This window comes from Heloderma suspectum, chromosome 2 (assembly GCF_057233095.1).
Source record: "Heloderma suspectum isolate Gila_16-S chromosome 2, 16-S_ref, whole genome shotgun sequence".
NCBI classification, from domain to species: Eukaryota; Metazoa; Chordata; class Lepidosauria; order Squamata; family Helodermatidae; genus Heloderma; species Heloderma suspectum.
In genome coordinates this window covers 338,420,669-338,446,796 of record NC_139459.1, presented here as the reverse complement: position 1 = coordinate 338,446,796, position 26,128 = coordinate 338,420,669, and the positions used below count along the sequence as shown (strand labels likewise).

At 43.9% G+C, this 26,128-nt stretch overlaps 1 protein-coding gene across 9 annotated transcripts in view; it reads left to right on the top strand.

Annotated features, from left to right (window-relative positions):
• The window catches only part of SETD5 (SET domain containing 5), a 74,309-nt gene that overhangs the window by 37,692 nt on the left and 10,489 nt on the right, over positions 1 to 26,128 (top strand). For 7 of the 9 annotated variants that reach the window (XR_014788590.1, XM_084840666.1, XM_084840662.1 and 4 more), the window contains 13 exons: positions 1,695 to 1,733; positions 2,559 to 2,801; positions 4,731 to 4,879; positions 5,156 to 5,273; positions 6,078 to 6,187; positions 6,442 to 6,682; positions 8,181 to 8,261; positions 10,402 to 10,665; positions 11,387 to 11,707; positions 13,063 to 13,305; positions 15,556 to 15,685; positions 22,106 to 22,359; positions 25,999 to 26,055. Coding sequence is in view for 8 of the 9 variants with exons in the window: in XM_084840666.1 (XP_084696792.1) it covers positions 1,695 to 1,733; positions 2,559 to 2,801; positions 4,731 to 4,879; positions 5,156 to 5,273; positions 6,078 to 6,187; positions 6,442 to 6,682; positions 8,181 to 8,261; positions 10,402 to 10,665; positions 11,387 to 11,707; positions 13,063 to 13,305; positions 15,556 to 15,685; positions 22,106 to 22,359; positions 25,999 to 26,055 (2,250 nt within the window). In the remaining variant the exon portion in view is untranslated. The remainder of the gene's footprint in view (positions 1 to 1,694; positions 1,734 to 2,558; positions 2,802 to 4,730; positions 4,880 to 5,155; positions 5,274 to 6,077; positions 6,188 to 6,441; positions 6,683 to 8,180; positions 8,262 to 10,401; positions 10,666 to 11,386; positions 11,708 to 13,062; positions 13,306 to 15,555; positions 15,686 to 22,105; positions 22,360 to 25,998; positions 26,056 to 26,128) is intronic. The other 2 variants (XM_084840669.1, XM_084840665.1) reach the window with 1 other exon arrangement.

Below are 26,128 nucleotides of genomic sequence, written 5' to 3'. Positions count from 1 at the left end.
GGTTATAAACACTGGGTTGTTTAAACCATGGATTGTCATTACATGTGACTCCAGAACCATGGGTTGTTTCACCATGCTACAGAGACGGTTGGCAAGAGCAGTTAAAAAAAAGAAAGAGGCAGTTGACAAGACCCGTTCTATATTCCGGTACCACCGTGCTGCAAAGGCATTTGGGATAATAGGAGGGCACAGGTGAAGGAGGAGGAAACAAACAGCCCAGGGATTAAAAAAAACAAAACATGGTTTGTTTGATTATCTGCCAGACAAACCCTGGGTAAGGCAAGAAAGCATGGGTTAAATAAACCATAATTTCACATTATGTGTGAACCAGGTCAGCGACCTGGTTCACACGACATGATGTAGCTCGTTGTGGGTTATTTAACCCATGCTGAGCTGCAATGCCTGTGGGCACCACTTTGCATATCCAACCCCTGCTGAGAGGTTGTCATGTCATGAGAATCCTGTGAGCGTAGGTTATGCGAGGATTAAATACTGCTCTCATATCACATGGTCTGTTCTAGGGGTATGCAAAGGTTGTTTAACTCTCATATAACCCATACTTGCCAGGTTCACAGGACACGACAACTACTGAGTGGAGATTGGGTAGGTAAAATGGCAGCCACACACACCCGCAGCCTTACTATGGGTTAAATAACCCACAGTGGATTGTTGTGTCATGCAAACCAGCTGAGTGTGTTCCACTGATGCCTGAAGTGGAGTCTGGTCGCTTCACATTGGGAGTGCCACTCTGCCTACTCATGCAGGGCTGTAACTATGGTAGGGAGGTGAGTGGCGGGGGGGGGGGGGGTTCACTAAATTTTTAGCTGTCTTTTTTTAAGGCATTTTACCTACAGAGAGAGATGCATAATTTTTCCCAAGATGTAAGCTGGCTATTCATTTCCAGCATTCTAGTCAATCAGTTTAAAGGCAGTGGGATGAATGCTGAGCACTTGGTACTTATTTTTTTTAATTTATCAGCATTTAATGAAACAACTTTAAACAAATTACTTGCATTTAGATTTTTCTGTTTCACATTGACATGCCCCCCAGCATACCCTCTGGTCCCTCTACCACAAAATTTTACATTTTTGGATCTGGAAGTCCATGGCTTGGGTTTGGATACAGTGAAATCAGGCACGTCTATATACCCCTAAGATTATGTATACACAAGTCAGTGGAGTTGTTGCTATAAAATTAATGCAGTGTTAAAGATTCTCTGTTGCTTACTATAGCTTACTTTTGTTAGCTCCCTTTTCAAACTTGGGAGGGGCATTTGATACTCAAATAAAAGCTCTTTGGAGTATTTCGTTCCACTACTTGATATCAACAAAAATGATATTGGCGTGGAATAACTACCTGATGTTTGTGTTGTGGCTCCCTTTCTTTTCTTGCAGGCAGTCGTTGCCTGATTGATTTTTGCTCAGTATGAGGGTTATTTGGCTGAGGTTCAGTACAAGTGAAATGGAAGCAATCAATGCATGTGGGCTGAAGAAGTCCTGGAAAAAGTGGTCTTCAGGGGGGCATGGGTGTCTGCTGTTGAAAATACATTGGGTTCAGTTCCTCTTCTCACCTTATGTATTGTAAATTTCTTGGTCCTTCCCCTTTGCAGTTTTGAAGCTGCAGTCTTTATTGAACACGAGCTCAAATATGTAGGGCATAAATACTGATGGCCATTTGTCTTGCTCTGCTGACAGGCTTTTAGAGAAGGTTCACGGAAGTCTTTGCGGATGAAGGTGAGTAGAGCTATGTACCTAACCCTGATGGGCACTTCTGCAACTTCATTCCAAACTTGCTTTATAGGAGGGTCACTGATCTATATCAGTGATCAGATCAGATTTATATATCAGATTTTTATATATCAGATATATAAATATATCAGATTTTTAGCCATTCTAAAAACTTTGGCCCGTAATATATAGTAGCTTTTTCAATTAGTCACCCCTGCTTTCACTCATTGGGTCGCTTGCTGCACATGTGAAACCCTACCATATATGAAACTGTATTGGTTGTTCTTTGACCTAGTCCGAGATAGTTGTTGTGACATTATTTTTGAAAGAGGGGCACTGATGTGCATATCCGACATGGTGGGTGACACAACATTTTGTCTCCTGTGGGATATGTTTGAAATGGACTTACAGACACTGTGCACCAATTGCGACTTACCTGAAACTTGTTGAGTGGGCAGCAGGGAGAGAAACCTTAGGAACATGGGAAGCTGCCTTGTACTGAGTCAGACCATTTGTTCATCTAGCCCAGTATTGTTGACACCAACTGGCAGAGGCTCTCCAGGATTTCAGGCAGGAGTCTTTCCTAGCACTACCTGGAGATGCTGGGGATTGAACCTGGGACCTTCTCATGCCAAGCATGTGCTCTGCCACTGACTTACAGCCCTTCCTTTGAAGCTGCCAACCAAGAAGCTGATTGAGGCCAAGGCTCACTTGAATAAGATGGGGTTGTTGTTTTTTTAGTTTTACGCTTTTCTATCAGAAGCAGTCCCAGTGTGTCTTTCACAGAGCCCTAAGTCTTTTAGCAATTGAGTTGATTTCTGTTTTGTACAGAACTCTCCTTCAGAAGCCCACGCCCTGGATGAGAATACGGCAGAGGGGTGGGAAAACCGCATAAGGCTCTGGACCGATCAGTATGAAGAAGCCTTCACTAACCAGTACAGTGCTGATGTGCAGAATCTCCTGGAACGTCATCTAAATGCCAATAAAGAATTTGTGGGCAAGGCTGCTGTGCTGGACACAATCAATAAGACAGAGCTGGCCTGTAACAACACGGTGATTGGATCCCAGATGCAGGTAAAGAAGTAGACCCTAAAGTAGTGGTAAGCTAGCCAGCTGCATGCTAGGATGGGGCAATTGATAAGGGCTAGGTTTGAAAGATGCTCCTTTGCTCCTAGATGCAGTCAGGCGTATACATAGGGGAGAGCAGATAAAGTGGAGCTCAGGGAGGTATGAAACAACAGTCCTTTCGCCATCCTACTTACCTGGCTCATTAGATTAAAAAAAATTTCAGGTATAAAATCTTCCTTGTCTGGCTTACCTCTTCAGTTCATGCATTCTGATAGGCAATAGATAAGTCCTAAAGAGCACACAACTGATGTAATTAAACCACTAGCCTCTAATGTTTATATGCAAGTCATATATACATTTTATTACAGTTATGCAAATTACATGGAATAAAATCCAAATATACAGTGTCTGAAGGCTAATAGACAGTCAGCCCCAACAAGAAATCCAACAACTGAAATACGCAGCTAATGTTGGAATAAAGGCACACAGTTCTAAATTTTTTAAGCAGGACATGTATATTTTTAAGGAAATAACACATTGACATGGAAAACAGAACCAAGTTCTAAGTTCTTAAATAGTTAAGTATAAAAAAATGAAGTGACTTATTTAACAAGGGAAGCAGAAAGTGGTATTCTTGGGAAAAGGCAGGCAGCTAATGCTATTGGTGTTGTGCTAGAGTAGTTTATGCATGCACAAAGTAATTTATGTTAGCAGTTGCACCCTGTTGGATACTGCCCACTGTGTAGGCATCCAGTAATAACCCATTTTGTTCAACTGCATCAGATGCTGTCATTGAATAACTAAAATTCAAACATTAAAAACAAAATTAAAACATTAAAAGATATCCTGATACAAGGGTTCATATGATTCCCAAACAAATGCATAAAAACATGAACAATGAAAGCATATCCCCATCTAGGATTCACGTATTATAACAGCAAAAACTTCAAAAACTCATGTCCTTCAAAATATATCCTTAAAACAATCTATATTCAACTAGTTTATTATAAGACAACAATTGCTTTCACAAAAAGGACCATCAGCTGCCTAAAAACCAAGATTGTCTTAAAACACCTTCCCAAATGTTTCTTTCTCTCCAGTAGCTATCATTCTAAAGACCAAGCATAAGGCAGTAGTCATAGGATTGGTGTTGCTGCATGCTGAGATAGAGACCCATTTAAGTTCATTTGAAACAAACAGCCCTACTTTAAAGCCTGTAGATAACCAACTGAAGTCTGCTGGCTTCTATTTAACCTTGGTGGGTGAGTGCCTCTCCTACAGATGGGCGCTCTTATAAATGTTCCCTCAAAGGTACAGCCTCCCTTAAGAAACTGAATTGTAAATCCTGTAGAGGCACTGTCAGTGACAAACTGATAAAACATCAGGTGGAGACCTCCTATACAATAAAGAGTTAAACACAAACTATGGCTTATAAAACAAGTCAAACGCCAGTTCTATAACTTATAAACATTTAATAACCAAATATCAAAGGGGGGAAATAGAGGAAGGGGGAGAGCAAAATCAATAAACATGCAGTCTTTGAAACATATTTAATAATGAAATAATTATATAGAAAGAAAGAAAGAAAGAAAGAAAGAAAGAAAGAAAGAAAGAAAGCAAGCAAGCAAGCCAAATCAAGTTTAGAATTTAACCCTTTAGGGCTAGCCATGTCCAGTTTAAAAACTTCCTTCCTCAATAATAACATATTTTAATCAAGCCAGTTATACTTATGAGAATATATTTGATCAATATCCAGAAATTGAAAATCTGTATATCCATGGAAACAATAATTAAAGCTGCATCCATAATTCTATTTTTAAGATTGATTGATATTCCACAATATGTGTTTGAATCTAGTCATTGTTCAAATGCAGCCCTACTCATGGAGCTAATCTGTGTCCAGTGGGTCCTAAATTCTCACTTTCAACTTTGCAGCTACAGCTGGGGAGAGTGACACGGGTTCAGAAGCACCGGAAGATCTTGAGGGCAGCCAGAGATCTGGCTGTGGATACCCTTATAATTGAGTATCGTGGGAAAGTGATGTTGCGACAGCAATTCGAGGTCAATGGGCATTTCTTCAAAAAGTAAGAACACAACAAGGTCACATGATAGAGGCATTTTACAGAGCTGGTGTGGGTGGGAGGGTTCCCACAATGGTTGGTTTTAGAAACAAATGCGGGGCACTCCCCAAAGTTTTGTGCTTTTCCTGAATTATTTCTTGGGGTAACCCATTGTATTTGGCATGGGAAGCTGTGTTTAAGTGGAAGATAAGTTATGCAGTGATGCTTCGAGCGGACCATGGAAGCAATGCCAGTTTGGCTATGTCATGAGGATTACAAGTGCTGTTCTTGCTTCCTCAGACCATATCCCTTTGTGCTATTCTACTCCAAGTTTAACAGCGTCGAGATGTGTGTGGATGCTCGCACTTTTGGTAATGATGCCAGATTTATCAGGCGGTCCTGTACACCAAATGCAGAGGTAAATGATGGGGGTATGTGGCATTTTGTGTGCGACAATTTGGCTTGAGATTGTGGAGCAAAGTAACCCTGCCCCAAATTAAAGTGCAGAGGTCTCACACCAGGGCCCTTTGAATTTTTAAATGCCCGTGCTGTAGAAAAAGTTAATTTCATAGGATAGCTGCAGCAATTTCATCAGTACCCCAGAAAGACAAACACTAGGACCTTGTGGTCATAAGTAGGTTGAATTTTGGTCCACATACTTCCTGTTACGGTTCTCAGAGCATCCCCTGCATTCCCCAGCAGTATTCCAGTTCTTAACAACAAAATTCCGAATTCCATGGCAAAGCAGAATGTTTCAGTCTCAAATGTATACATTCAATGTCACAGGGGAGTCTTGATCTAGAGCATAGATGGGCAACTGTTTTTCTGTTGAGGCCACATTGCCTTGCAGGAAGTCTGTTGGGGGCTGAATGACAGTAGTGGGTGACACCAAAGCAAAGGGTGCCAGAGCCAAAAGTAGGTGGGTCTCCCCTTTTTCTTGGTTTGTGCCACCTCATTTTCTCCTTGTTTCTGCCACTTCCTTTCTGTCTCTGCCTCTTTCTTTCTATCAAGCAGGCTGCTGGGAATGGACGCATGACTCTTTCCAGACTCTGAACTGATTGCGTGCAAAGGTCTTTTAAAATTAGGCTGAGGGCCACAGGTTGCATGATCCAGAGGACCAACATTTGCTTCAGGATCTAGCTTTGCCTCTTTCATGGAAAACATTCACCTTTTGCAGTGTGACACCTGATTTTTTTTTAGCAGTTCTGTTTGTGTGTTGAAGGTTCGTCACGTGATTGCAGATGGGATGATTCGCCTGTGCATATATGCTGTTACATCCATTGCCAAGGATGCAGAGGTCACCATTGCCTTTGACTACGAGTACAATGTCTGGTGAGTCTTCTTTATGTTACTTGCTTATTGGAGACAAGCCCTTCCCTTGGTATTGCCCCTTGCTGTATTGATGCTCCCTTGGTTTGGTTTTGTTCTTGAACTGTATTTCTGGCAGCATTTTGTATGCTAAAGCCATAATGAGAGCAGGTCCCCCATGCCTTTCCTGGACACTTAGCCAAGGTATGCATACATGTTGTTTCTCAAAACATCAAGTAATGATACTAATATATTCTGTGTCTTTTGTGGTGGAGCAGCAACTATAAAGTGGATTGTGCCTGTCACAAGGGAAATCGGAATTGCCCTGTGCAGAAACGGACCCCAAATGCTGTAGAACAGCTCCCGCCACCTATTCTAGACACTCTGATTGGAGCAGAGACTAGGCGTCGGAAAGCCCGTCGGAAGGAGCTGGAACAGCGGGGCACTGCATCAGATGAGAACAGCAATCTACAGGCAGAGGAAGTCCCTGAGGGACTTGCTGCAACCAGCGATAATGAGGTATATCCACATCCTAGAGCAACATGTGTTTGGTCACTTATTATAGAGGAACTTGTTCCCAGAGGGAGTGGGCAAGTTCGTATGTCACGCTAAACCATCCTGAGAATAAGCCACCATGAGTTGGTTGTTCTCTTGCTAACCTGACAGATGATTGGGCACTCTGCAGCTTTCCATGGCTTGTGCCCCCCTTAGTCCTCCTGCCGGCTTCCACCATGTATCTCAGCCAGGCAGCTGTGCAGCAGAACTCGTTGTTTCCTTGCTCCCTACATCAGCACCCTTTCAGCATTTGGTCCACTGGCGTTTCCAGCTACCAAGGGAAACTCCCGCCTTCCCTCATCAGATCACCAGATGGAATTTTCTGAGCCCTTATGAATGTAGTAATGTTCGTGTTCTCTCTGTCTCTCTTTCTCTCTCTCTCTCTCGCACATATTTAACATGGTCTTGCAGAAGTGCGCAGGACCACCTGTCCGCTATTTAGCCCAGCATACCAATATCCCCCTCTGTCCTTGTCAATTTTATCCCCCACTTCAGTGCTTGTCTTGCTAGCGAACACCTTTTTTTTTTAAGGCTGTTTCAGTACTACCAGTTACACCTTCCTGAAAAGCTCCTTCTCCTGCAGTCACCAGCTGCTTTTGGTTTCCCCCTGCTTCTTGTTTGTCGCTTCCCTCCACTGGTCTCCGTTGTGAGCTGTTAGTATACGGTTTACAGAGCAGTGGTAGGATTGGTAAAGATACAAAATTTCAAGGCAGAGCAGGGAGAGATAGGAATTGGTAAAGTAAAGAAGTGCACATTTCAGGGCAGACAGGTGAGAGGGACTGGTAAATATATGCAAATTTCAAGGCAGAGCAGTGAGGGGGATCAGTAAATATACACAAATTTCAGGGCACAGCAGTGAGTAGGACTGGTAAATATACACAAATTTCATGGCAGAGCGGAAACTTATGCAGATTTCATAGCCACGAACTTTCGAATGTGTGCACTTGCACAAGAACAGATTGGTGTGTGTGTGTGTGTGTGTATATATATATGTATGTTTTAAAGAGTTGTGACTGTGTTGGGAAACTGTCCGGTGTCCTTTCTTCTTGAGTTTTAGGAGCATGGAGCAGAGGATACTGAGAAGGGATGAGGAAGGATGGCAGTGGCACTAGCAAGGAGTGGCATGGGGATTTGCTGCTCTTGTCTAGCATCTCCCAACAATCCACAATGAAGTCACCCTGCCAGGTTCGGACTTCATGACAAGCCATCTTGAAAACAAGCCACCCTGAACAACCCTTTGTGGCTTGTTCATGAAAAATTATCCACCCTGCAGAATCTGTGCTGGGTTTGGACATCACAACAACACCTGTGGTGGGTTGTCGTGTTGTGTGAACCAGGTCAATGACTTCTCCAGGCAAAAAAAGCAACAACCACCACAGTGAAATGCTGACGTTCCCAGGAATTGCCCCCATATCATCTTGTAATAGTAACTGTTGTTGAGGTCTGTGCTGTTACTTTTCAGGCTGTAGACAAAGAAGAGAAGCAAGAGGAGGAGAAAGAAGCTGCTGCAGATGAGCAGGGAGGCCTCACTCAGAGTAGACGGGCAAGTACCGTTTCCACTTTTATTACTTGTTTTTGTGATAGATACTGCCTCATCCACTAGGCAATGGAAGAGGCAGTATCCTCCCACTTGCCACTTTTTCATGCGGTATTGCTCGGTTAACTTGTCACATGTGCCACCCTGATGCCATCACTGTTTTTCTGTTCCTGTTGCTCATGTTAAGTGCTGTTTTCGCTGTCTCAGATGCTGTGTTTTTCTATAGACCTTGGTTCTTTGGTTTTAAATGGTGATTTTCAAACTGTCTACATTCAAGGAACCCTTTCCATTTCAATTTTGACATGCAGAACAGAGGGTTTCTGGGGAATAGGATAATATGCTCAGCTCAAAAGAGGGAACTTAGCAGATCCATTTGGCCTTACTATGGCTCTGTTTGAACTGAGACTGAGCCCTAGAATGCAGCCAATGCTCCATGTGGCTGTGCATTTACAGGGAAGATCAGGAGTAGTGGGCATGCTGTCTTTTACTGAAGCTTGTCCACCATCTTTTCTGATCTTCTCATTGGGGAACCCTTGATAAGCAGAAGCAATGGAGAGATGCAGAAGCAATGCCAATGATGGGAGGGAAGAATCATTCTGATCCTGGAACACTGTTGAGTAATGAGGGACCTTTTGGGAAAGTCACTAATAACATTGCTGTCCACCTCCCTCACAGCTGTTGAAACTGAAATAAAAGTGGGAACCTCAAATGGCAGCAACTACCTTTCATACTAAGTCCAAGAACATAAGAACATGAAGACTAGCAAAGGGGGAGCTTGGGACCTCAAGGGGAAGCTTCAAGGGAAGCCTTACTGGTACAGGGAATTGAAGTACCTTGAAAACAGGTTGAAGCTGTATCCATCAGTGCCAAACACGAAAATGACATGGCCCTGTCAATGCATGCATGCCAGATATAGGATGGGATAGGTAGAGAGGAAGAGCTTGCATCTTTCCTAGCAACAACATGAGCTCGCTGCTTGTGTCATCAGTCTGAATCCCCTGAGAATATCCATGTGAAAACTCTATCCTCCAGCACTGGAGAAAATGTCTGGATAGCCAGCTTTTCTTATGAAGAGCTAATGAGGGCATAGTTATCAATGTACTTCTGTCATTTGCCTTTATCCTAAAAGGTTCTGTTGGCAGGAACTTTTTTCTGGTCTGTTACATTTATCCTGCTTCCCTTCTGTGTTTAATACAAATTATTTTAAGCTGTCATTCAAATTGCTGCTGCCTCTTTACCCTTTCTGGAACATGTATTTGCCACACATACACTTCTATCTGCATCCTTTTGGGCTTGGAGACTAGGTGCTTTCATGTCAGTCTTAAAACCAGCTCTTTTGTTTTAAACTAAAATATATGACGATGTATTCATTAGATGGTAACCAAATTTGAACATTCAAAAGGTAAAATCCAAACAGAATATCCTGACGGAAGGTACAGTTGAGGATGACTTGAAGGAGGACAGGGAGAAGACGTGGTTAATAACTGAAGTTGCAGTCCTATACCCACTTACCTGGGAGTAAGCCTCATTGAACTCAGTGGGTCTTCTGAGTAGATGTAGGATTGTGCTGTTAATGATCAAATAACTTAACTGTGAGATAAAGGCCCTCAAATAGTCAACCAGATGGAATAAATTTAAGGTGCAATCCCATGCATGTTTAGACAGAAAAAAGGCCTACAACTCCCAGCATGCCACAGCTAGCATGCTGGGAGTTGTAGGCCTTTTTTTCTGTCTAAACAGTCATAGAATTGTGCCCTTAAATGTGTGCGCATGGGGTAACATATGCATTTTAATCAGTCGTATCTAATCTTTTCATATGAGCGTATAGTTTTGAATTGACAAGGCCAGTTCCATAACCCGCCCCCTTCCCAGCAGCATATGCTTGTTCAGCCACCTTTAACTTCCTATCAGTTCATTCTGTATTGGAGAGTTAACATCTCATCTTCTGTGTGGTCACTGCCCTGACAAATTGATCAACAAAGAATGGAAATCTGGACAATATTGGGATATCTGGTAGTTTACCATTACAATCCTAATGCCTTCTTCCTTCTCTCCATGTAGTTTGGTCTGCCTTAAGCATATATAACCCATTTTCTGTCCATTTGTGCTTGTAATGCTGACTTTGATTTCTGTTTGTATGTGCTAGACTCGAGAAGATAGGAAAGTAGAAGCCATCATGCATGTGTTTGAGAATCTGGAAAAAAGAAAGAGGAGGAGAGATCTACCATCTGATCGGAGCAGCACCGATGCAGAAGTGGTGGTTACTGCAGAGACTCCAGAACCAGAGGAAGTAAAGCCTGAGCCAACTGAAACTGAAGATAGTAGTTTGGCTTTAAATGTTCCTGTGCCAAGTGCCCCAACCAGTACCAGCAGCATTGGAGTGAACACGCGGAGGTCTTCACAGGCTGGGGTAAGAGGGATGCTAGAACTGTTGAAGTCAGTTCCGGTTTGGGAATTACAGGAGATTGCTGCTGTTTGGACTATTAACCCTGGCAGTCAGAAGTATAGCAAAATGTTCAGAAAGGGTACACTTCGGGTGCCAGATGCTGAAGGCACCTATTGCCATCACATTATGCTTGTGAGCTTTCCTGTTATATTAGAATGTCCACTGGAAGATGGACCATTGGCGTAAGCCAGTGTGGCAATTTGATATGAATCCTTCAGCTGAGTAATGGAGATATATTCATTGTTACCAGACCTGTGCTGGATAGGAAAGGCTCCTTGTTTCAGTTGGCACGTTGATATAGTCAGAGAAGATATGCCATGTTGTAAGATTGAATTGCTGCCTGCAAAGACCAGGAATCAGTACAGCTGTTCACACAGGCAAAGTTTTGTCCTGGTGCCCTTGGATATTTTTCCTTGGACTCAAAATATACCAGTTGGCCCCTGTTCTGCAAGTGCTTCAAAAAGGGGAGTAATATTTTGGAAAAAGCATTACATTACAATGCAAGTAGAACATTTTTTTCCAGCAGGTTCCTCGAGTCAGAGACACTCCTTTTACACTCCTGGAACCAAACCTGCATAGCCAGCTCTCACCAAGCTGTTCTTCTTTGACAAGGGTAAAGGAGTGATTGGAAAGGAGCAGGGGATTTTTTAACATTCCATAACTTATACTGGGGTTTGCATTTCAGGAGACAGCGGCAGATAAACCAATATCTAAAACTGCACCATCAAAACCATCTAGGCCGCGACCCAAAAGCCGTTTTTCCCGTTATCGGAGCAGTTCAGCACAGCGGTTGAGAAGGCAAAAGCAAGCCAGTTCCCAACAGTCAGAACTCTCTCAAGCAACTCCAGAGGAAAGAAACTGCATGAGCACAGTAATGCCAGCAGAAGTCAGCAACGTAGAGGGTCCAGGAGAAGGGAAGCAGTTGATGGGTTCTGATCCAGCTGTGGCTGCAGTTGCAGGATCACAGGCCAGCCGGGCTACACTCAAGTACCCCAAAACAAAAAAGGTAAATGGAGTGTGAGGGATGGGCATTCATTTTAGTTGTTTTATGGGAGATGTTAAGAAAGATATATCCTTATCTGAAAGGAATATATTTTTCAAAAGGCCTTACCTTTTGAAAAATATGCATCCATTTCTTTCTGGGATTAACTGCTATCAGACTGATAAAATTCACTTAGTCTCCTAAAAGTTGTTCCTCATTAATTTCTCAGTAGTGTGCTTGTACGTACTTAACATTTCCTCAGCCAGTATGCTAATAATTTTGCAGCTTTCCCTCCAAATTCCCCAAACAGTTGCTTTGTGTACGGATCAGGAGAAATAGGGTTTTTTTTAAAGTAGTATTAGAAACAAGTGTTTCTAATACTACTTCAACCAGCCTAGAACAGGAGCCTTATAGAGTTGTTCAGGGCTTACAGAGGGAGGAGGTTTCAGGAAGGGTTGAAAGGACTTTTTTATTTGCAGTCCTCCTAAAATCTTCCTCTGTTGTGCTATGTTAACACTGCAAGAGACAAGCTGGCAACCACAACCCTGAGTGCTTTGGTACTATCTAGCACTGGGGTGGGGGGATTTCATGAGAAAAAGAAAAAATGTTGTTCCTCTCCACCTCTTGATTATCTCCCTAATTAGTATAGAAAAGAGAGCTTTTAAAAGTAATGGCACACAACCCCCTCCCCTCCCCCAGGGGGAAGCATTGTTGTCTGAAGAGTGGGAAGGGAAAAAGGTGTCCCCTTTCCCTTTCTTGAAACCTCCCCATGCCTTTTCGTTTGTTTTCTTCCTTTTTTCTCCTCTCTGCAATAAATGTTTTCTTTCTCCTTTAGATTCTGACTGGGTTTTGCTTTATAATCTGGGTCTAGCTGAACAAGCAGTAAAGAACCTTGGTTTTGATACAATTCCTATATTTTAAGGTGTTTCAGTGTGACATCACCACCTGGTAGGGCCCTAGGTAGAGCATTTACTTTGGATTCGTCCTACCCCAGGTTTAATCTCTGTCACTTCCAGCTTAAAAAAGGATCTTGAGTAGCAAGGCTTGAAAAGTCCCCTGCCTGAGAACTTGCCAGTGCCCTGTGAGGATAGACCAGGGGTAGGCAACCTGGTACCCTCTAGCTGTTTTTGGCCTACAACCCCCCATAATCCAATTGTTGGCCATGTTGGTTGGGACTGATAGGAGTTGTAATCCAAAACAACCAGGTTGCATACCTCTGGAGTAGGTAATACTAGGCTAGATGAATCAATAGCCTAACTCCACGTAAAGCAGCTTCCAGTGTTCATATGGCTTGTATTCTCACCTCTTCCCCTTCTAATATTGTTGTATCTTTATCAGCTCCTAGCATAGTAAGATGCACCTGTTTTTCCTGCTTTTAGTATCTAGTTACAGAGTGGCTGAATGACAAGGCAGAGAAGCAAGAGTGCCCCATCGAGTGTCCTTTACGTATCACCACTGACCCAACTGTGCTGGCTACCACCCTCAATATGTTGCCAGGCCTTATCCACTCCCCACTCATTTGTACCACGCCCAAACACTACATCCGTTTTGGCTCTCCCTTCACTCCAGAAAGGCGAAGACGGCCACTTCAGCTGGATGGGAACTACAGCTCATGTAAAAAGGTATGTCTGCTTTCTGCTGCGGTCATGCATTTGGTCCAAAAGAAATTTAAAACTTGAAATTGTCAATACACATTCTCACTCAGAATAAATAACGCAGGATGAATGAATTTGGAGCCACCCCTGAGAAAAGCTTTTCCTGGTTTGTTTTCTTGAAAACCTTCAAGGAAACAGAGTTAGAATTTAAAATTGTGTTGCATTTTCGGTGGATAATGGTGAACCATTTATTGCTCCTTTCAGCATTGCCTCACATTATTTTTTAAGAAAAATCTTCTTTAGGCTGAAAATACATGTCCTTCATCAATTTGCTTGCTGTTCCTAAATGTGAATAAATGATGCACTCCATGTATTATTGTTGAATGTGAACTGTGATGTGCCATTGAAACAAACTCTTGATAAGATATCTTTGAAATGCTTAACGCATGAGTTTAAAAGCGCGACTGCAGTCACAGACATATGTTAGACTCTTGGTGCTAAAGATCTAAGTTAGGGTGCCAATGAAAAGTTGCCAAGATATAGCTGATACCCACTTAGATAATCTTGAGGTAATCTTGATAACCTTTGAAGTTCCCTGGTTAGAGGAGTGAAAAGGAAAGAATGTTCCACACTCCAGATAGATTAAGGAAACAGGAAAAGCCATGGGAATCTGTTCCAGGGTGGGCTTTGCATGACCCAATATTAGATACTCATTCACCATAATGTGCAAACTGTGATCTCTCACAGAAGGGTAAACCTCAGTTCAAGATTGAAATCAGACCTCTGTAGACCTCAGTAAAGTATGTGTAAGGTATTCATTTTATGATTTTCTTTATTTTCTAGGCTGTTTGTGTCTCTCAGTATTTCTTTACATGTATTTTGCCTTGAGAGATGACACCTGGTCTGGTGAGACTGCCTAAAGCAGCTTGGTTTCATGTGTTACAAGGAGCTTTATATGCTGACTTGGCAGCTGAGTGTCCAGAGGGCTTTGAACTGCAAAGCATTGTCTATAGACTCGGGAATGCTTTATATGCAGTTTCCTAGGCCTTCAGAGACACCTGGGGGCAACATAACCCCCCTAGACAGATCAGTAGATTGTGACTAATTTGGGATGTTTTAAGTAATGAAAGTAGTTCCCTGAGATACGATGACAGCTTTGTAATATAACTAATATTTGGGTATCTCTGTATTTTGGCAAGGAACAAGAGCAAGATGGAGGAAAGGGGAGAACAGGCACTAGGATAGAATACGAGTTATGGGGAAGGGAAAAGAGCAGTTCCAGCTTTTTTCCACTGGAATTCTGGTTAAAAGCCTGCTTTGATTTCTCAGTCTACAGTAGACTAATGCATTTTCAAAGTGTTCTGAACATCCACGAGGACTAGAAACTTCCTTTAAAAAGTGGAGAGATCAAACTACCAACATTTTTATCAGCTATCAGTCTGAACAATTCTGTGGTGAACCTGCAACAGCACGGAATTGGCATACTTCTGGTCCTATCTACCTCTTCATGCTCTAGTTGTGAATGTATTCCATACTGCCAGAAATAAGTTCCAGCCATTTCCTTTTAGACTAGTAAGCAGCTGCCTGGCATATCTGTCTTTGCAGAGGGAGTGCTCCCTTTACTAATTTGGTCCTGAATTAGACTCACTTCTCCATGTGAACTCCTTGAGCAACTAACCTGTTGGTTATGAACAAAGACCAAAATTCAATTTTGCTTTCCTTATTTCAGTTTACATTAATAATATAATCTTCTGTGCTTCATTAGAACTAGTAAGAGTAAGTTCTGTTTTTTACAGTGTGCATACCCAACATACCAACTTGCTTGAGAGCTTCAGACTAGGGGTGGAAATCTTTTAGTTTTATTATATTTTTGCATTTCTCTGTGCTAAAATATTGGATGCATTTGAAAACATAATATGTTAGTGACTCAGTGTTCAGGGGAATGGAGCTTCTCCTGGCCTTCACGTGGTTATTTTTCCGTCTTTCATGCATCCTAGTTAGGTTCTCCTCTACACAAGCCCCTGCTTTCCTTACACCCTGGGCCTTATTTTCCTCCTATCACGCCATAACATGCCAATTCAAATATGGCTTCAGCCTAAAGCATGTAAACTGAGGGACCTCATACAAACTGAGACTATTTGCACAAAAGCCTGACAAAATTTAAGTTGGCATTGATTGATATAGGTGGACATTTCTGAAGGTGGTCTGTGGCAAGTCTGTGAAAGCCCAGGAAGGGAGCCTGTGAATTGAGCAAGGTTGTTTTTTTTTTTTTTACAGCGCTGGATGAAGCAAGCTCTGGAAGAAGGGATGACTCAGACCTCAGCTGCTTCCCCAGAGAACCGAGCTCAGTGTTTATACCAAAGCAATGAGAGCAGTAGCACTTCTGGGGTCTGCAAGGAAAACACAGGTTGGTTGAGATGCCTTTGCACCTCAGTGATGCATTGGGTGGGAGGGGGCTATTTCAGTTTCAATCCTGAAGGGCATGTTTAAAAAGAAAACAAAAGTAACCTGTAGTAATAGACTCCCATATCTAACTCTGGCCACCATAGACTAACTGAAATAGAAGGGTCTGGCCAGTTGAATTGGAGGTTAATGGGCAGTAATAGGTACTGACATAGATGTGCACTGTGTGCTGCTACCTGTTGACACAGGTTTTGTGGTAGGTGAAAGCTTAGGAGTGCCACCAGCCTGCTGTATACATCCTGCCCTTCATGGCACGGTCCTGTAGCAGGTCTGCATATCTCAGTTCACCTGTTCATCTGCTGTGGAGGAATGCAAGAGAAATAAACAGCAAAACTGTGCAAGCTGCATGAGCTGTGTTCCTTTTGCTGGGTGGCTGCTCTTTCTGACACCGCCCTTGTGGGGAGACTAACAAGCCCTGTTTAAAATAGACACCCGAGGAAAGGGGCCCTCTTCTCCACCAAGAAGAAAGAGCAGAGAACCCACCCCCCTTTGGGGTTCCTCAGGGAATCAGTGTCCGCATTACTCCCAGAGCGGAAGTGCTCTGCGTGAAAACCAGTGCCTTTTGCTTGGCAGCTTTCTTCTATCTAAATCTTGCTGGGGGAACAATTGGTTAAAGAGTGGGCACCTGGTTGCAGAGCAGCCACTCTGCAGCACCGGAGCTTACATCTGTGAGCAAAGCAAAAAGCCGAGTTTTAAAAATAGTAACTTTGCATCTGTCTTTGCAGAGGAAGAGGGTGGCGATCTACCCAAGTCAGGGATCAGTTTTCCAAGGACGCCAGACGAGGCCCTAGGCAGTGTACAGATAACTGTTTGTTGCACAAAGGTTAGAGGCATCTGAAGTGGACAAAGCACTAGTTCTGGGCAAACTTACCATTTTGAGTGAGTGAGAGCAAAATATATATATATATATATATATATATATATATATATAGAAGGCTCTCTGATGTTCCTTCTAAGAGGCTTCTATGAATTTGGTGCGGGTTCTTTGAGGCCCGCTGAAGCTGTCTGGTGGCATTTCAAAAGACTACAAAAATCTGGCTTTCAAGGGTTTTCTTGTGAGTCAGATTAAATTCTGTTGCAGGGTATGATGAATAGCTGGGAAGGGGAAGTGGGTGACTTTGTACAAGATTCTTGTGCAGGGGACATTTCGCAGTTCATAGAAAGGAGTCAGCATCTCGGGGACAGCTCAGAGTACTTGCAGCAGCTGGTGAAATGGGCAATAATGGGGTTCAGAATCTGGCTAGGGAGATATGCTGCTGGAGATAACAAATAACCTCCCACCAGCCATTCACAGCTATCCTGTGGCCACTGTTGGCCACGAGTTTGGATTGTGGGGAAAAGGGTGAGAATCCTTTTTTTCAATAGATAGCAAACGCTGGAGCAGTGCAACCTGGTCAGAGGACAACTGTATTCTTTGGCAAATGGGGAGTTACCCAGTCATCAAATGTTGATGAGATGTGGGCTATTTCGAGTTTCCCTTTATGTTCTCCTGACAGTGCGGGAGCTGGTGAGCAGCCTCCCACACAGGTGAGAAAATGTTACCAATGAGCCAGGCCTATGTGAGTGGGGACTGATCTCATGGATCTCAAAGAATATCTAAAGTGTCCCGGAAGACATAGAGTATCTTGAGTGTAAAAGGAGTCCTGAAACCACTGTGGGCATGTGCAGTGCTCTAAGAAGCCTTGGACTAGTGAGAGAGATTAGATTGTGTGTGGAGAGGCAGAGCCCTCCAATGGAAGGAAAGTGGGGAATTCAAAGTCCATTTGAGTCTTGTCATCAAGAGCTGGCCTCTGCTCTGCCAGAAGACTTACCATTGTCCTGGAGATGCTACTGCAAGGGGAGTGGAATCTGAGATAATGAAAATATTGGGGGCTCATCAGTGAAGTGTGCTTGTCATTGAGGACAGGCATAAAAGAGCCAGCCCCTCCCCTTTTACACTGAGGATAGATTCAAAATCATTAGGGGCAGAAACAGAGCAAAAGGGAGGCCTGGATGTTGTCAGCAGGAACTTGGCTGCAAGGAAACTTATTAGAGAGCTTGTGAGCGTTAATGCAGGAGCTGCTAGAGGGATCATGCGAGATTTGTTGTCAGTTCTTCTGTCTTGATTTGTATCCTTGCCAGATTTTCCATCTGCCAAATGAGTGCAAGGAAAGTGCAGCACTCCTAGCTCAGGAAGGCAGGCAAACCAAGACAAACAGCACAACAAAATGAAGTTGTGTGGGATAGGGAGAGACTGGTCATGCAAGGCTTGGGATATTGTTCTCTTGGCCCACAATCCTGTCTTTTGGCAAGGTGTGTGCTGCTGCTGGATTGGTGAAGATGTGGCGGTGATGCAGAGAGAGATGTTGTTGTTGTTGTTGTTGTTGTTCAGTCGTTCAGTCGTGTCCGACTCTTCGTGACCCCATGGACCATAGCACGCCAGGCCTTCCTGTCCTGCGCTCTCTCCCGGAGCGTGCTCAAGTTCATATTCATTGCATCCGTGATGCTATCTAGCCATCTCATCCTCTGCCATCCCCTTCTCCTTTTGCCTTCAGTCTTTCCCAGCATCAGGGTCTTTTCCAGGGAGTTTTCTCTTCGCATTAGGTGGCCAAAATATTGGAGCTTCAGCTTCATTATCTGTCCTTCCAATGAGCACTCAGGGTTGATTTCCTTTAGGATGGACTGATTTGACCTCCTTGCAGTCCAGGGGACTCGTAAGTGTCTTCTCCAGCACCACAGTTCGAAAGCATCAATTCTTCGGCGCTCAGCCTTCCTTATAGTCCAGCTCTCACAGCCATACATTACTACTGGGAAAACCATAGCTTTGATTAGACGGACCTTTGTCGGCAAGGTGATGTCTCTGCTTCTTACTATGCTGTCTAGGTTGGCCATAGCTTTCCTCCCAAGGAGCAAGCATCTTTTAATTTCATGGCTACAGTCACCGTCTGCGGTGATCTTGGAGCCCAAGAAAGTAAAATCTGTCACTGCTTCCATTTCTTCCCCTTCTATATGCCAGGAAGTGATGGGGCCAGATGCCATGATCTTCGTTTTTTTAATGCTGAGTTTCAGACCAGCTTTTGCACTCTCCTCTTTCACCCTCAACAAGAGGCTCTTTAGATCCTCTTTGCTTTCTGCCATTAGGGTGGTATCGTCTGTGTATCTGAGGTTGTTGATAATTCTCCCAGCAATCTTAATTCCGACCTCTGATTCATCCAACCCGGCATTTCTCATGATGTACTCTGCATATAAGTTAAATAAGCAGGGTGACAATATGCAGCCTTGTCGTACTCCTTTCCCAATTTTGAACCAATCGGTTGTTCCATGTCCGGTTCTTACTGTTGCTTCTTGACCCTCGTACAGGTTTCTCAGGAGACAGGTAAGGTGGTCTGGTACTCCCATCACTTTAAGAATTTGCCACAGTTTGTTGTGATCCACACAATCAAAGGCTTTAGCGTAGTCAATGAAGCAGAAATAGACGTTTTTCTGGAATTCTCTTGCTTTCTCCATGATGCAGCGAATGTTGGCGATTTGATCTCTAGTTCCTCTGCCTCTTCTAAACCCAGCTTGTACTTCCGGTAGTTCTCGGTTCGCATACTGCTGAAGCCTAGCTTGTAGGATTTTGAGCATCACCTTGCTAGCATGTGAAATGAGCGCAATTGTGCGGTAGTTTGAACACTCTTTGGCGTTGCCCTTCTTTGGAACTGGAATGTAAACTGACCTTTTCCAGTCTTGTGGCCACTGTTGAGTGTTCCAGATTTGTTGGCATATTGAATGCAGCACTTTAACAGCATCATCTTTTAGGATTTTAAATAGCTCAGCTGGAATACTGTCATCTCCGCTAGCTTTGTTGTTACTAATGCTTCCTAAGGCCCACTTGACTTCACTCTCGAGGATGTCCGGCTCAAGTTCAGTGAGCGCACTATCATGGCTATCAGGGACATTCAGATCTTTCCTATATAGTTCTTCTGTGTATTCTTGCCACCTCTTCTTAATCTCCTCTGCTTGTGTTAGGTCCCTGCCTTCTTTGTCCTTTATCATGCCCGTCTTTGCACAAAACGTTCCCTTGAGATCTCCAGTTTTCTTGAAGAGCTCTCTAGTCTTTCCCATTCTGTTGTTTTCCTCAATTTCTTTGCATTGTTCATTTAAGAAGGCCTTCTTGTCTCTCCTTGCTATTCTCTGGAACTCTGCATTCAGTTGGGTATATCTTCCCCTTTCTCCCTTGCTTTTCGCTTCCCTTCTTTCGTGAGCTACTTGTAAAGCCTCATCAGACAGCCACTTGGCTTTCTTGCATTTCTTTTTCTTTGGGACGGATTTCGTTGCTGCCTCCTGAACAATGTTACGGACCTCCGTCCATAGTTCCTCAGGCACTCTGTCTATCAGGTCTAATCCCTGAAATCTATTCCTCACCTCCACTGTATATTCAGAAGGGATATGACTGAGGTCATACCTGAACGGTTTAGTGGTTTTCCCGACGTTCTTCAATTTAAGCCGAAATTTTGCAAGAAGCAGCTCATGATCTGAGCCACAGTCAGCTCCAGGTCTTGTTTTTACTGACTGTATGGAGCTTCTCCATCTTTGGCTGCAAAGGACATAATCAATCTGATTTTGATATTGACCATCTGGTGACGTCCATGTGTAGAGTCGCCTCTTGTGCTGTTGGAAAAGAGTGTTTGCTATGATCAGCATGTTCTCTTGGCAAAACTCTATTAGCTTTTGTCCTGCTTCATTTTGTACACCAAGGCCATGCCTGCCTGTTATCCCGGTGATTTCTTGACTTCCTACTTTAGCATTCCAATCCCCTATGATGAAGAGGACATCTTTTTTGGGTGTTAGTTCTAGAAGGTGTTGTAGGTCTTCATAGAACCGATCAACCTCAGCTTCTTCGGCCTCAGTGGTTGGGGCATAGACTTGAATTACTGTGATGTTGAATGGTTTACTTTGGATTCGTACTGAGATCATTCTGTCATTTTTGAGATTGTACCCCAGTAGTGCTTTTCCCACCCTTTTGTTGACTATGAGTGCTACTCCATTTCTTCTAAGGGATTCTTGCCCACAATAGTAGATATGATGGTCACCTGAATTAAATTCGCCCATGCCTGTCCATTTTAGTTTGCTGATTCCCAAGATGTCGATGTTCAATCTTGCCATCTCATGTTTGACCACCTCCAGCTTACCTTGATTCATTGATCTGACATTCCAGGTTCCTAAACAATATTGTTCTTTACAGCATCGGATTTTCTTTTCACCACCAGACACATCCACAGCTGAGTGTCCTTTCGGGTTTGGCCCAGCCGCTTCACTCTTTCTGGCACTACTTGGAAATACCCTCTGCTCTTCCCCAGTAGCATATTGGACACCTTCCGACCTGAGGGGCTCATCTTCCGGCGTCATATCTTTTAGCCTTGTGATACGTTCCATGGGGTTTTCTTGGCAAGAATACTGGAGTGGGTTGCCATTTCCTTCTCCAGTGGACCACATTTTGTCAGAACTCTCTGCCATGACCTGTCCGTCTTGGGTGGCCCTGCACGGCATAGCTTATGGCTTCACTGAGTTACGCAAGCCCCTTCGCCACAACAAGGCGGTGATCCATGAAGGGGAGAGAGAGATGGATTTGGGGCTATTTTATAACTACAACCGTTCCAGAGTTTTTCTTTACTGTTGGTCCAGCCATTGCAGAGCCTGAATTGGTTGCTTTGGGTGTGAGCCCCTTTCTCGCATCTCCTTTGGAGCCCTGAAATTGGCCTTGTTTTGAGATGGGCTCAGAAGTGTGTTACCTTGCCCTGCTTTGGTATCGTCCCTCTTTAGAAGATTTTCATTACAGTTGAGAGGTTGTCAGTGCTTCAAGGGCCAAAGTTAGAAATTTTGAGGGTACATGTAGAGCAGGGCTGCACATCCCACAGCCCTTGGTCACTCCCACCTTGGTCACTCCCACTTCCCAGTAGCTGAGTTGATCAGCCAGACTGCGCAGGGGTGGGGGGAGAACATTGTTCCAGCACTGCTATTGGCAGCGCCAGGACAGTGACCCGCTTCTGAGATAGCTGCTCTCCCACTGCTAGTAGCAGCGGCAAAACAGCTACCTTGGTGTTGGTCTCTGGGGGATGAGAGAGGCTTTCACTACACACACACACACACACACACACACACACAGATCTCAGTGGGCAGGGAGGGGTGGTTTAATCCTCCCTTTGTGTGTTGAAGTTTGTGTGTGTAAGAACGTACGTGTGTGGGTGTGCACATGTGCAGCCCCTGGCCTCCCAGCTGACACCCGATGCAACCCTTAAGGCCAAAAAGGTTGTGCACCCCGATATAAAGGGACCAGACCTTGAGTGTAGACTAGGGCTTTATAATGGTAGAGTCACCATCTGGACCGTGTATTACATTTCAGACTTACTGAGCCCCCTGAAGAAGTGGAAGTCTCGCTATTTGATGGAACAGAGCATTACCAAGTTATTGAGGCCGCTGTCTCCAGTCACTCCCCCGCTTCCTGACCCCTTGGTTCCAGACTCGCTGAGCCCACACCACACCACATCTTCCTCATCTATGCCAGGAGAGGAGGAATGTCGTAGTGGTTGCGGTGTGATCTTCTCTCCGATTCCCTCTTTGGCTGCTAGCCGTTGCAATACTCCACTACAGTTTGAGGTAAGTTGGGGCAGGAGTTCTGCCTGCAGACCTAGGGCGTGTGTGTCAAAACTGCTTGTAGGGGCACAGTTAGGCTTAAGAGATGTGTGGATGTTTTTTTTTAAAAGAGAACTTCAAGTATTCAGAGAATCAGGTGCCCAATAGGTTGAAGTCTTCTTGTACACAGTGAATGGATACTAGAGTGTGCAAAGGGTCACGGGGTTTTGGAGGCATTACTGGTCCTTCATGTCCTTTTAACCATAATTTGTACACTCTTCTCCCTGGCCCCAAGCCGCCCTAGTCTCAGCCCGTCATAGCATCCAAAGTTCTTACTAATCTCTGGGCTGCTCCCCCCCTGCATGTATCTCCTAGCAAGCCTTAAACTTTGGAGAACTTCAGCTGCAGTGCATCCCAAGATTTCTCCATCCGCATGATGCTAGCTTCATTTGACTGTTTCCTGTTCCTCTTACAGCTGTCTGCCTCCCTTTTCAAAATGTCCGCAAGACTTTAGAGTGCAAGGCAGGTGTGAGCTGTGGCGATGGTCTCAATTTTTGCATTTTCCTCTAAGGCACATTGATGCCAATGCCTTCATTCCGAAGCATCCCATTATCTTACCTTATTGTGTCCCATCTGTGTGCTTGGGGCGGGGCAGTTTTCAATTGGGTGTTTCAATACTGGAAAATACGGGCCATTAAACTCTTTAGGTCTGCTGCTGCTCTTAGCAGAGCTCTGTGGAAATACATATTTTGATGGCAGTTGGGTCAACCATGCTTGGGGATTCTGGAGTTTTGATCCTGTTTGGGACCTTCAGTGTAGCTGCATTGGCTTATGATCCAGTTGGGACCGCTCATTGCTGGGGATTGGAATTCAAGCCTGGGCTGTGCATTCTCTGCACTTAAATTCTTCACCAAGATAACCAAAACTGTGGCAACAGAATCCGAATTCTGCAGTCTTTCAATTATACAGTTAGAAAAATTTGCATGGTTTCTCATACTTTGCAGAATTTTGCAATTTTTACTATTTTTGCATAATTCTGTTGCTGTCAGGCATGGGCAGGGACCACATGCCACTGGAGTTCTTGCCAGTTATTCTGGTTTTTGAGATCCCATTAGGCATTGCCAACATATTCTCAAGCATATCTTCACAACAATGAGAGAAAGAGATGAAATTGCTCCTTTTTAGAGATAAAAGACAACATTCTGAAGCTGAATTCTGTAGCCAGTGTTGTATCCTACAGCTTTTCTACACTCCTGTAAAATGGCAGTATTTCCACTGCCCTGATTAAGGCCTATTGCTTGAGCTCAGGTGGGTTGATCTGTACAACAATTATGTTGGCTTGCTATCCAAGTGGCTAGAATCCTTGACTATATTCCCAGTGCCTGTGGATTCAACTCTCATAGACTTGCCCTGTTTGTCCATCTCCAGTCAACACCCAGGTGGAGACAGAGACCTGACTCATTGGTCTGGGGAAAAATCAGGTCATCGTCACGAGAGACCATGGAAACCAGGTGCCCTTAACCACACCAGTCTGATTGGTCAGTGGCTTGGGATGTTACTAGGAATGTTACTAGGAATTAGGGTGTTGGTCCCAATTTGTGCTCCTAATTTGAAGTGGGATTTAAGGAGTGTTTTTCCATAGCAAACCTTAGGCTTCAAAGGCTTCTGTTCCTTGTAAGAAAGTGAACTCCTGCTGCTGCTGTGTGTGACTGAGTATCTTGCCTATCCACCCCACCCCATTTTTTTGTGCATAGGGAAGAAGACTTACAATGTGTTAGATTCCCTCTCCTCACTCCCACGCCTTCCCAGTCTTCTGCGTTGAGGCTTTTCTTGTTCACTCCATTCCACTCATTCATGATTATTTTATTTTATTCTATTTAAACAATTTCTTTGCCGCCTTTCTACCAGAAAATGGTTTACAAGGTGGCTTAACAAAGAATTGTTACCAACAAATTAAAAAATACAGTATCAAAAATAAAACAAACAGCAGGTAAAAGAATACCAGTGCATTACTAAACGGCAGGTAAAATCAGTCCAAAGCATTTTGAGCAGCCATTAAGCCAAGCACACACACACACACACACCCCACTATGAAATTATAAACAAGCTACAAAAAACAGTAACCACACAAAACCAGTTAACGTAGGAACAATTAGTCAAAGCTCAGGTGAATGGAAAGGCCTTCGCCTGGCACTAAAAGCTAGTGTCCCACTCAGCTGTCAAGTTCAAGAACACAGCTCACTATGTTGTATACTTTAGACATAGCACTAGTGTCCCTGGGAAAGACCTGTTTCATGGGCCTCTTAACTTAGTGATCTTAAGTTACCTCACTTTGGAGGTGCTGCAAAGTTAAGCCTAGTTCATTATTTAACCAGATCTTGAGAGAGACTTCCAAAGTACCTTTCTTGGCAAAAGGGTATTGGGACATGGTGACATCCATTTAGGCAAGGAGGGAGTCATTGATGTGGTTCGACATAACGACAACCCATTGGTTCAAAAACTGATGGGTTGTTGTTGCCCCTTCCTGTGTGTAGGCCACCTGGGCCATCCTTATAGTCTGGTCAAGAGGATATAGAGCCGCTCTGCTGCTCCTCTTGCCCCTGCCCCTGCCCCCAGACTGCTGTCTTCTCATGGCTGCCTGACAGACATATGCTACATCTAAGGCAGAGCCACTGGCCGCCATGATCTTGCTGGTTCTGAGGGTAGGGCCCCCTTGCACAACCTGTATCTGGTAGCTAGGAAGACTGTCCCCAGCACTGTGTGATTGGAAGAATCCTATATTTGTAGAGGAAGAGAGTGCGGCATCTGTGATATCATGCTTCCGATAGGGAGACGTTTCCTGTGCTTCTCAGGCCCGTCTTCCCTCATGAAGCAAGTACCTTAACTTCATACCCACTGTGGTAGCCTTTCTCAAAGAGCAACTAGTTGATAGTTTTCTGCATAATACCTTTTACTAGTCATGATGGCTATATGTTACTGCAGTGTTGGAGGCAGTATGCCTCTTAATACTAGTTGCTCGAGAACACGAGTGGGAGGGCACTGTAGTGCTCATGTCCTGCTTCTGGGCTTCCCCTTGGCCACCATGGGAACAGAATGCTGGACTAGATAGGCCTTTCATCTGATCTGGCAGCCTGCTCTTACGATCACCCCACATCCCGATCTCAAAGCACGGTGGTGTGGATAGAGAATGAAATGGTGGAGGCAGCTCTGATTTGGATGATGATACTAATGGGGCATTGTTGGTGGCTTGCTCAAGAATTTCCCATATTATGTCAGGCTTACTTTCCCATCGCCCAGAATGGCTGGGTGGCTGGCTAGATGAGCAATTAATAAATTTAATAAATAAATAAATATCTGGTGCATAAAGAAATAGAGGCTGCTCTCTCAGTTCTGTGCTGTCCTCTGACTTGAATCCTTGTAGCATGAGATGCAGTAAGCCTATCCTGTCTTTCTACTTTTGTCAGCCTCTAAAATTCATATAATATATTTAGCTCCCCTAACTGCTGAGGCCATCCTCAGGATAGTCTCTCTGTTTTTTTGGTTTTTTTTTTCAGAATAGCTGTGGCTAACCTCTATGCTTGTTTTTTTTTTTTTTTTACTTTATTTTATTTTGCTTCTTGACTTGTAAAATTAGATGAATAACAAGATGCTTTTCCCTCCTAGAACGTATCCTCCCCTGAGAGTTCCCCTGCGCATAGGCCCGAGTCCCTGTCGCCCGAGGTAGTTATCACACCATCTCAATTGGAGGCGGAGAGTGTGTGTAGTTTGTCTGTGGTGAGCGAGTGTGTGTGTC